The sequence below is a fragment of the Buceros rhinoceros genome, unplaced genomic scaffold, assembly GCF_000710305.1.
Source record: "Buceros rhinoceros silvestris isolate BGI_N320 unplaced genomic scaffold, ASM71030v1 scaffold31508, whole genome shotgun sequence".
Taxonomy (NCBI): Eukaryota; Metazoa; Chordata; class Aves; order Bucerotiformes; family Bucerotidae; genus Buceros; species Buceros rhinoceros.
In genome coordinates this window covers 56,756-67,704 of record NW_010426796.1, presented here as the reverse complement: position 1 = coordinate 67,704, position 10,949 = coordinate 56,756, and the positions used below count along the sequence as shown (strand labels likewise).

The 10,949-nt window shown below is 44.4% G+C and overlaps 1 protein-coding gene across 1 annotated transcript in view; it reads left to right on the top strand.

Moving 5' to 3' along the window:
* Positions 1–115: 115 nt before the first annotated feature.
* LOC104498294 (monofunctional C1-tetrahydrofolate synthase, mitochondrial-like) overlaps positions 116–10,949 on the top strand; it is a gene marked incomplete at both ends in the record, with an annotated part of 64,426 nt that continues 53,592 nt past the window's right edge. The window contains 7 exons of the mRNA XM_010141650.1: positions 116–303; positions 1,023–1,130; positions 4,748–4,798; positions 4,877–4,930; positions 7,085–7,209; positions 8,332–8,432; positions 9,351–9,475. Of these exons, the coding sequence (XP_010139952.1) occupies positions 116–303; positions 1,023–1,130; positions 4,748–4,798; positions 4,877–4,930; positions 7,085–7,209; positions 8,332–8,432; positions 9,351–9,475 (752 nt within the window). The remainder of the gene's footprint in view (positions 304–1,022; positions 1,131–4,747; positions 4,799–4,876; positions 4,931–7,084; positions 7,210–8,331; positions 8,433–9,350; positions 9,476–10,949) is intronic.

Genomic DNA, 10,949 nt, shown 5'->3' with positions numbered 1-10,949 from the left:
ATGTTGAGGGGAGGATGGTTTCCTGGGTGGGTGCCTCGGGTTGGCTTTTGGGGTGGTTTTTTGGGAGGAGGCGACCTCGTGGAGAATGTCCGTTACCCCCCCCGGTCCGCCCCAGTGCAGTCACGATTTTTTCGCCGGCGCTTAGAGGGCGATCGAAGCGGGCGTTACGTGGCGGTGGGACAGGTGAGGCTGCGCGTGGAAAACGTGTCGTGCGTGTCGTCCTCTTCGCCGCCCCCCGCCGCCGTGCATTCATGCGCCGGGACTGTTTGCCACGGCTCTGACCTGAACTGGTCATTGGCTTCTGTAAGGGGGAGGGTATGAGGTAGCAACGAACTGCTCTAGGCGTGTTTTTCGAGGTCTAGTGTTGCCTGCTGTGGGGGAGGGAAAGACAGACAGACATCTTTCGGGGTTTTCTCCTTCCCTTGCTGGGTGTGCGCAAGGTAGCAGAGGAGAACCGGCAGCCACTTACCCAGAAAGTTTTTCCAGAAAACATTCCCAGCGCCTGGCTGCCACTGGTGGTCCTGAGAAGCGGTACAGACACAGAGGTCCTCTGTCTCCGGGCTGCCCGCAGCGTTGAATAGCACCCACAGAGGTGGCCGGTTTGCTGCTCTGAGTGCTGGTGATGTCTGTGTTAAGCTGTGGCAGCCCCAGGTGTGAAGACCTCTGCTTCTGTCACTGCCTGGGCCTAGGGTGTGGAAACAAGGGACCCACCTGAGCCGAGGGCTCAGGGTGTTGGGTCCGTGCTGTGCTGCCTGTGGCACGGTTGGACAAGCTGCCTGCTGAAGTAGCATAAGCTGGCTATAAAGTTTTGGGCGTGCTGGAGCAATGACGCATGTAGCTGTAAAACAGAAGTATTTTGATCTGTTGAGGTTTTCTGTACCTGCTTGTTGGAACACCTGCCTTCACGGTTTACATCTAAAAGTAATTTTGGTGATTAAAAGCATATGCGCCTAAGCCTTTTTCCATATTGCTGACTCACAGGTTTCTGCTGACTGGAGCAAGGAAGGTTTATTTTGCTAAAGATTTGTCTGTTATTGTGTTGCAGCAAAATCACCGAAAATGCGAAGAAATCCTTGGCCTCTCTTAAGAGAGAAAACCCTCATCTTGAGCCAGTGCTTGCTATTGTTCAGGTAAGGTATGTCTGTGCTCGCTGGCTGCAAGAGATCCCCTGCAGTACTTTTGCTTGTCTGAAACTTCAGAAGCATATGATGCAGAAAATAACTTCTATTCAAGCAATGCGATATGAGGACGTAATCCCACCAGACTGTAGACTGAAGGAGGAGTCTCAGTCTCATAAGCCCTTTTCCAGGCCTGAAACAGCCACAGCAAACTTAAGGCTGTGGGAGAGGTTTGCAAAGGAAGGAAATGATTTTAGCCCTTTTTCCCTTTGCTAACACAGTCTTCCCCATTGTAAGCACAGCTTACCTTTTCTTACAGGTTGTCTAACTTGTTAAAATCAAAGGAGTTGTTCTCAACCTTTATTTAGCTTGAAGCTTTTGTTGCAGCCCTGAAAAAAAGTGTTTACTATGCCTGAAAACAAGGGCCTGGCTTTACCTCCCACCCCTGAAATGATATTGCCAAGGTTAATCTGCTTGCTGCTTCCTGCCAGCCTTTGATGCTTTTGGACAGCTGTAGCTTATGACTGCATTACTGCTGTCCTGAGGAGAGGAAAACGATCCTGCCAAATCCCAGTCAGCTCAAAAGGGCTTGCGTGCAATAAATGCCCTGTGTAAAGGGTCATCATCCTTTAGAAGCAGCAGCGCTTTCTAAGGTGAAGTAATCTCGTAGTAATTGAGAGCTGTTGTATTACTCACCTGTGAAGAGATTTCTTTCCCGTCCCACTGGAGCTGCTGTCTTTGAAATAAGCAAACTCATAGATGAGGATTGCTTTCCCTGCAAACCTGAGACGTTCATCTTCAGACTTCATCAGCTTTTGGGCCAAGAAAATGAGGAGTGTTTGTCATTCAGAGTGGAACCCAGAGCTGTGTGGGCAGAAACATTCTTGTTCTGTTTCCTAGGACAGTCCCGTTGGTTTTGAGTTGGCGCACACTGAACCTTTAACCCAGTAGGTTTTAATTTTAAAACCTAACTAGAAATATTTTTGAAATAATGCTAGTGAATCTAAGAAATGATGCACCAGATTTACTTCAGTAGATCTTCTAAAGAGAGCGAGTGAACAAGCTCTCCCATCTCTTACTCTCCCTGGGTAATTGCTGTTAATGTTTTAAAATAGCCCTTTAAGGCTGTAAGTTTAAGGACTTCTAGAAAAGCAGTGATTCATCCTCTCACTCATCTGTTGTTTCTCAATCCTGTCTCATCAACATACAGTTGCACTGTGAGATGGATTGATCCACTCTGGGCTGGAGGCATCTAGGGTGGCTTCTGTTCAGCCACACAAGGCCCTGAGTCTGGTTTTCTGAAGGGTCACATGCTGGCACGTAAAAAGGGACCTGGTGTAGAGAGGGAGAGAACATTGTCTGAGGACGGTGAGGCCCCTACTCACTTGTAATACAATTTGGGATGCATCTACATCAGTGTTTTAGTCTGGGTCATGGTTGTGCTTTAAATGAATATCCCTCTTGTCTCTATTTACCCCACTTGGTTTGCATCATGAGATGGCTGTGGGAACGTGGGCTAGATCCTCCCAGGTGAAATGCACGCAGATGACATACTACAGCAGAACTCATTTTAGATGTGTGTTTGTTGGTACAAAGAAGAGTTGTTTGAGTCTACAAATGGTCTTGTTGTTCACTGCTCTACTGGGTAACATGGGCAGAGCCTTAAGATTCATGCTGTTTTCCACATGTGGTGTTGCACCCAGAGGAGTAGAGCTTGAACAACAAAATGATCTCATTTGCCAGTTGCTTCTGGGTAGGAGCAGTTGGCATAACGTGGCACCACCTGTGCAGCAGTACTGGGTATGAGGAGCAGCAGACTGAGCCCGCTCTGGAATGGTTTTAGATGTGTTCACTTCCTCTCAAGCCATCTGAACCTGCATTGATACCTGCATTGCTTAATATCTGTACTGAACCTCAGCTGGAGCTGTGCAACAGCAAAAAATGATTGGTGGCTGCTTATTAATTATGGTGAACCTGAAAACTGATATACAGCAGCAGGATCCTGCTTAGCAACGGAGCTGTTGCCCTGCAAAGCTCAGTGAAGCACTGCCAGCTGCGCTGCCCTGCCCCTGCACTCCACCAGCCCATGTCCTGAGCTCTGGCCTCGCCTGGGCCACTCTGCAGGTTGTGACGAGAACTGGTTCAGGGCAGGGGCTTTCTGCACCCGCACAAGGTGAGCGTTCACCCACCGGTGCTGCAGGGGCAGTGCAGAGGACAGCGTGGTACTGCTGGTGGCTGAGGCCCAGATAAACCTCTCAAACAGTCTTGGCGGTTACACGTCACTGTAGGGACATATATCGTGTTTACTGGCATAGGGGACCACCTGCTGAGCTCTCCTTAATCCCATCTCTTCTTCCCTCACCACAGTGTGAGTTCCATCATGTTCTCAATTCTCAGTGCTGCGCCTCACCCTTGGCTGCTGGATCTGGGGAGTGGAAGACTGGTTGTGTGGCACAAGTGGTGCAGGCAGTGCTGGGGAAGGGAGCTGTAGGAATGGAAGGCAAGCCCTCCTGCCCTCTCAGGAGCTGCCTTTCTCTGCAGATCCTGTCCTTTTAATTGTTAGCAGGCTTGAACCATTTGGGTTTAACAGGTTGGTAAATTGTTATGGGCTTGAACCAAAATCATTTTAGGTGATGCTAGTGACAGCCAAAGCCAACGCTGGCAGCTAACCGTGAAGTGAGTGGCCAACTGTGATGGGAAGTCACTGGCACTGTGGAAACAGCTACATAGAATACGTTAATGAAATTGTAACAAATCTTTTTAAAATTGTTTTGGTCCTGTTGTCTGGGTTGGAAGACGGGTTTTATATGTAATCACATAGATAGAAGCTTTTTATTCATTTTGTTTTGAAGCCACTAACATTTTTGAGGGTGGAACCCTCACTGATTTGTTGGTAGGATGTTTCTAGTTCTGGATACTGAATTCTGAGTTTTATTGTTACAATACGTGAAAATATTTCAAGAGCCTCCTAAGCTTCAAAGTAACTTGAAGAGTAAAATTCAATTGTAATTATTATGATTAAATATCATATGATATACGGTACATATAGGTGTAGAGACCTCAGGGAAGAGGATTCCTGGGTGAGATGGTCTCCCAGGTGAATCTGCCCAGGAGAAACTTCTGTCCTAGTGCAGATGCCTGCTGGCGACTGGGAGGAGCCGATAACTTCTCTTGCTTCTGTATTGACGGAACTCACTGTAATATGTGATGATAATGATTTGCCTCATTTCTGATGGTAAGGCAGACCAGTGGTGTTAGATGTTATGAGGACATGGCAGGAGATGTTGCTGTTGCCTGTTTAATTCTCTTTACATGGCTGGATGTAGAACAGTATCTTCAGATACAGATTGGTACCTTGCTTAAATGGTAAATTTACATTAAGGAAATGGCCATTTTTGTCTGTAAAAACCACGCTAATACCAACACACTCTTAAACTAGTCAAGCCAAAATAAATTTACTGGATGGCCTTCTACTTCATTCTTAGGATTGGTAGAATTTTTTCTTGGTTTGGATAGTAGTAGACACAAACATCCTCATTAAGTTTCTTGCATAGACCTGTTCATTAGATCACGCATTTTTAAATATAAATTTATTATTTTTAAACATAGTTTCTGTTTTGTTCCCCAAGGCACATAATGATAATTCGATTGAAGAAATAAACAAGAACTTTGCAAAAGAGGTAAGCTTTAGCCTATACGCTTGTTTAGTAATCATTAGCTACTTGCCTTTGGTAATTATAAGTGTTTTCTTTCGGCAGGTTGGTCTACGTGTTGTTCACGTCTGTCTCCCTGAAGGCAGCAGCAAGGATGAGGTAACTGCAATAACTGAAGGAGTCTTTCTTTTTTTGCTTTCATCATAAACTTGTATTTGTTGCTGACATTCATTATCACTTTGAACAGATCTCTATTAACTCAAATTAGGGTTGGAGCTGCCTTAGTTCGTTCAAGTAGCAAGTACTATCCTCTTATTGGCAAGTGTAAGAAAAAAGGGAATTGATGGAATTAATTGTCTGCTGTCCCTTGTCGAGCTGAGGCATAGTCAGCCGAGTAATGTTTTGGGTTTATATCTGGTATTGTAACTGCAGTGTCCCTGCATACCAGCATGGCTGTCTCCCATCTTGTGACTGTACTGGGTTCTTGCCCGAGTTATTCAGGGAGGTTAAAGATTAACTGATTTATAGTAGAGGACGGTTGATTTTATTTGCCTGTTTATTGATCTCATAATGCTTAAAGGGTGTATTAAAAAAATCATCCATCCCATCCTCAGTAGAGGGCTGAATTCTTCCTTTGTTGAAGGCATTACATATATACGTGGTCCTGAGGCATCTGAGAGTAAAGACAGTGGAGGGATGAGTAGTAAAAGACACCAGTGTTCCTCACTGGCCTCCGTGTGCTTGGCGAGTTTGGTAATCCTGCAGGCTTGTGGGTTTTGCATACTCTTTTGTATTTGGTACACTTTGTTTTTAAAATGATACTGGCTTGCAGTGTAATCTCAAGAACAGCTTCCAGATACACTGTGAGGAACTTACTGTGAAGAATTTTAGAAATCCAGTTTTGTGGAAGATGAGTAGTCAGCTACCTGGTTAAGAAGGGTGGGGTTTTTTAAATAAAGACCAAAGGCACTTTGCTGTTGGTAAATGTGTTTTATCTGTTGAGTAACGTAGTAGGAAATCAGTAAAATACAGTAATTATGCAGCAGCAGTTGCTGTTACTATTAACTAGTATTTTAGGAAGCAGCTGAGCTGTGTATGTAAAGAGAAGAGCAGGGTATTTTTGTTATTTGAAGAAAGTTACTTTCAATAAAGTTCATAATGGTTTGCTTGCTCTCCTGCTTACTATGACAGAGGTTTTTTTCCTCTGCTAGCTTGCGTTCCCTGGTCTGGGGAGGTGGGAGGGAATTCCATACTCTGCACTTTTTGTTCTGCCACAACTGCCTGTGTACAGTAAAGGCGAGTTAATACAAGATTGCTTTACCCTGCATGAGTTTAAGTATTTTAAATGCTGTGATGATGGAAAGCTGAATTAAGGTAAAATAGAATGAAAAGGTAGAACTGAATTATTTTCTCAGGAAGCAGGAATATAGTTTGAAGTTCATTAGATTCAGTCTATTTATGAACTGAGGAAGAAAAAGCTCATTTTCTCTTAAATACTAATCCAATTAAATTATACTGCTTTGTGGTGATTGCGCAGTGATTTTATTTATATGACGCAAAGACGTGCCTACATGACATTTCTCACATGAGAGAACTTCAGTGTTTTATCCCATTCTTCACGGTCAGAGTAGAGAGGTGTTATATCACTGCGGGTCAGCGTTGCGCTTTAGAGGCGAAGCAGTCAAGGGTGGGTAGTACAGTCTCAGATGTGAAATATGACCAAGTACAAAACGTTTGATCTCACATCTGGTTCAGTACTTGAAATTCATAAATTTTTGTGCGGTGCCTTCTCAAAATAACAGTTCTTCACAAGATTACTGTTGGCTTTTAGGATCAGGGTGTTTTGAGAAGGAAAGTCGGTAAGAATATATGCTGGTTTAGTAAAACGAATTTTCTCTTGTATAATTTGTTTTATCAGTGTTAACAACTTTCTGTCCATGTTCTGTGTTGGGACACAACCTAGTGCTATACTGAGCTATGTTTTAACTAAGGTTTCTTAAAGCATCTTCTGAAGCCATTACAGTGTCAAGCTTTTGCTGAGATTTGGAACGGTGAAAGATAAAATGCTTTTGACAGCATAATGTCAGTCAGTATGTGTTGGCTTTGCAAAATACCAGGGTTGCTTAATTTGGTAAGTTATGGAAATATAAAACAGGGAAAGCAGGTTAATGGTTTTTCAGTTAGAAGTTGTGGTAATAATGTGAGAGAAGCAAAGGTGGCCATAAGGTAGTTTTTAAATACAGGTTTTATCCCCTTCTAATAAGATTCTTTGTCTGTTATTTTGATCTTCAATGTTTTTTATTAATTTCCTAGATTGTCAATGAAATCCTGAGACTTAATGAGGATCCCAGTGTGCAGGGCCTTGCCCTTGACCTCCCAGAAGGCTTTTATAGCAGTAAGATATTAAATGCTGTGAAGCCGGAGAAGGATGTGGATGGGTAAGTGAAGCACTGAGAAATATCATTAGCAACGCAAGGCTGATGACGCTGTAAAACCGATATTCTCCTGTGCTTTTCGTTAATGGATTACTCAGTCAATGCGTCTAGCTGTGTAATTGAGCGGTAATAATGGGTGCCACAGAGTCAAGGTGAAGTCTTTTGCTGAAGACATTTTGATCATTATCTTTTTAATCTTTATATGCTGTATATTCAGGACATGGTCTTTTCAAAGGAATTGGAGACTAAGTTCTGATTTACTGGTGATACTTCAGGTATTTCAGTACTTCAGTAATACAAGCGGTAATCGCAGAGTACTGAACACAAATCCCAAAGTTTTCACAAGAGGGATTGGTGGAAAAGTTGCAGAGAAGGTTTTAACTTCCTTACAGTCCTCTGTCGTGGTAGAAGAGTAGGCTATAACAGTTTGGACCCATTAGCACAACTTCCCAATCAGTCTTGAGTTGACTGCTCTCTGGAGAGACCGTTGGTGTAATTTGGTGTCTGGGTTACCATTTTGCTGCTCTTGCAGCCTTCTTGCTCTCAACTGCAGACTGTTAACCTTTTTTCCGCTCCCCCCATCCTTTTTTTTTCATGTCAGAAAAAAAATCTGTAAATCTCAAAAATGAGTTACCTCTCCAGGAGTACTGGAGATTGACAGAGTATAGAAAATTCAGAGCATCCTTGTGTATGAGAGAGGATGCAGTGCGGCATGGAAACACCTGAGTTCCTGCCAGCAAGCCAGCCTGAACCCAGAAGGGTGTATTGCTGCCAGCTCAACTTGGCTCTGGCAGCGCTGGTCTGGTTCTGCTGCAGCTGCTGAGGTGTTTTGGCCCCGTGGGCTGTGGGTAGCCCTCATCTTCATGATGAGTGAAAGGCTGCCTGGGTATCATGGGCTCATGTGCCAACTCTCAGATCCCTTTCCTGGCCTTTCTTGAGGCTAAGTGTTTGTCTACCTGGTTTATGGGATGATACAAATTAACCACAGTACATGACTATCAAAAGATTTACTTTTATGAGATGTGTTTACTCTTGGGATTAGCTGTTAGCCATGTTAGAAGTGTTACTGAGGTTTTGTTATGCAAACTCTTTATTTTTTTCAATTGCCTAATTTTTCCACTGCAGATTATCTGATGTAAACCTAGGACGCTTGGTACGTGGTGATGCCACTGACTGTCTAGTTCCCCCAACAGCGCGTGCTGTGATGGAGCTTCTTGAGGATTTAGGTGAGACTTTCTATCATAATTATTATATTAATTATAGCCTAACTAATTTTCTCAGCTTTAGTCCTGACTGAGAGACAAGTATAATCTCATCTTGTTGTGTTTTCTGGTTTGTGTTGGTTTCCCACCCAACATGTATTTGTCTCCTGCTAGCAGGGGAACCTCAGTGAGAGCTGAATGTAATATTTGCAGAAATGGGTCTCGGTCCTACAGATTTTGGAGGTTAGGCAATTATGACCTGCCATCAGCAGATTTAAGGTCACCGAAGCCACCTGAGACATACAAGTTTTAAAAACCAAATACAAACATTACTTAGGGGTTTCACTTGACAATTCTGGTTAGAGTGAACAGTTGGAGAAATCCTGGTGTGCCGCTAAATAATCTCTGAGCAAATCTTTTAGCTTGGGTTGTATTGTGTAAATGCTGACATTGAAATGATAAATTTAAACAAGTTGCTTTACAGTGTGTGGAGACACTGTTAGTTTAAGGCAGCATTTCAGAAGTAGTTTCTCCTATAGTGATTTGTAATTGTTGAAACAAGGATTTCTGTAGCAGAATGCGAAACAGGAGGTCTGATGTACTTAGTAACAAATACGGATGAAAGGATTTGTGCAAATAAAATGCCAGAAAGCCAAAAGAGCAGTATTTGCCTACTAGAATTAGAGGGTTGCCAGGAAGCCGCTTAAAACCCGCGTGGACCCTGAAGAGTTGTTCGTGATGACCCAGCTGCTGTGGTTGTGCAGGCACACAGCAATGTTCTGCTGTGAGGCACTTTACTGGCTCTCCTGAGGGCTTTGGTAGTGAGTGGCCCAGCAGGGGCAGGGAGTTCACTTGGATGCTCCAGCTGTGTGGCCTGGCGGAGCCTGGTGCTAGCGCCTGTGCAGCCGAGGGAGGCTGAACCACTTGCCTTGTGTCACACAGGTGGAAAGACGGTGCTGCTGGTGGGAGTCGGTGGGGCGGTGGGTGCCGCCTTGCAGCACGTGCTGCAGAGAGAAGGAGCAGTGACCGTGAGCTGCCAGTGGAGAGCCCCTCAGCTGCAGACTAAGGTGAGCACTCTTCTGTCTGCAGGGGCCATCCTGCATCACCACCGTCCAAGCAGCCCTGTCACCTGTCTGTAGGTCAGGACTCTGCTGCTCTTCCCTAGAGGGAGACTCGTTATTGCAGTCACAGGCAGCACAGGGGCGCTAAAGCTCACTGGTAGCCAGCATGAGTTGGGATCTTTTCTTCAGTTCAGAAGTGGTCTGAACAAGCCATTGGGGCTTCTACTAGAATATTACATATGTGGCTGCAGCTGCTGTAACTTCATTTTTTTACACTAGTAGCTGTGAGAGAAAGAATTCAGGGATACAGTGTAAAAAAATTGTTTAGATCTTCCTTCTTCTTTCCCTCGGTGCGGGAGATACCCGCTTTCTTCTTGTCCTGTGATATCATTATCTGTATGAAATGACTTTCACTGAATTTGTGTGTTCAAGGTTTGCAAATGCTGCCTCTTCTGGGACAAGGAGGATCACAATCTTTATCCAAGAACTGTAAAAGGGTTCAGAGACATTCTGGAGCCTTAATCCAAAGGATTTAATTTACGTAGTCTTCCTGGTTGTTTTTTTGCAGAGCTTTTGGCAGCAGCTTGGTTTGGTATGTCTTTCTGTCAAAATTCCTAGTTTGTTCCTTAGTCCCAAATTTCACAGAATAATACAGCTGGGAATGTGTTGTCCTTTGGGCATGTGCAAAGCAGTTTAGATATTAGGTGTAGGAGAGTTGCATGTACTCCAGGGGCTGTTTGCAAGTTGCTGTAGGGGTGAGGTACAGGGGTACAGCTCTTGTGTTATGCTTGACAGCACGTGCCACAAGGTGGCAGCCAATGCACAACGATAGTGTCAAACCTCTGGGTTTGAAGGCAAGGACAGGAGGAGGAAATAAATTTAAGCAGCTGTGATAGTCAGAAAGTTCTCTGGCAAACCTGTGTTTTCACAGCTGCAGATATTTTTGTCAGTCTTGTCTCAGCTCTGTGCTTTAAGTGACTGACAGCACTTAGGAGACAGTTGCCTCTCTTGGAGATGGGAGCATTGTGAACTTAGTACTAGCCATGTCTCATTCTTTAATTATTCCTTATCGCTTGGGGTTGTGCTAGGTGACTGTTTTGGGATGGATGAGTTGGGGACAGGGTGGCCAGAGCTGCTTCCTCACAGCAAAAGACTTGGACTGGGCCAGAGCTGCTTGTGCAGTGCTGTTGATATGCTGGAGGGAAATCTGTTTCCTTCCATCCAGATTCTTTCCCATCTTTCCTTTTGGCATTCTTCATAGTTTACCTCTTGCAGAGGTCACTGTGGGGAAACAGAATAGGAGGCCTAAGCAGGAGGCAGTTTGAGGCTTTGCACATCAGTCTTCCCAAGTTCATTTTAACTTTTGGTAGTAAAGGAGTTTCTGCTTTGCCTGGAGGACTAATCAGCAGAGCTTGAGGGAAACATGCCTTCCTCTTCATCATCTGTAAGCCTGGAGCATGTCTCTAGTAACCCTCAGAGC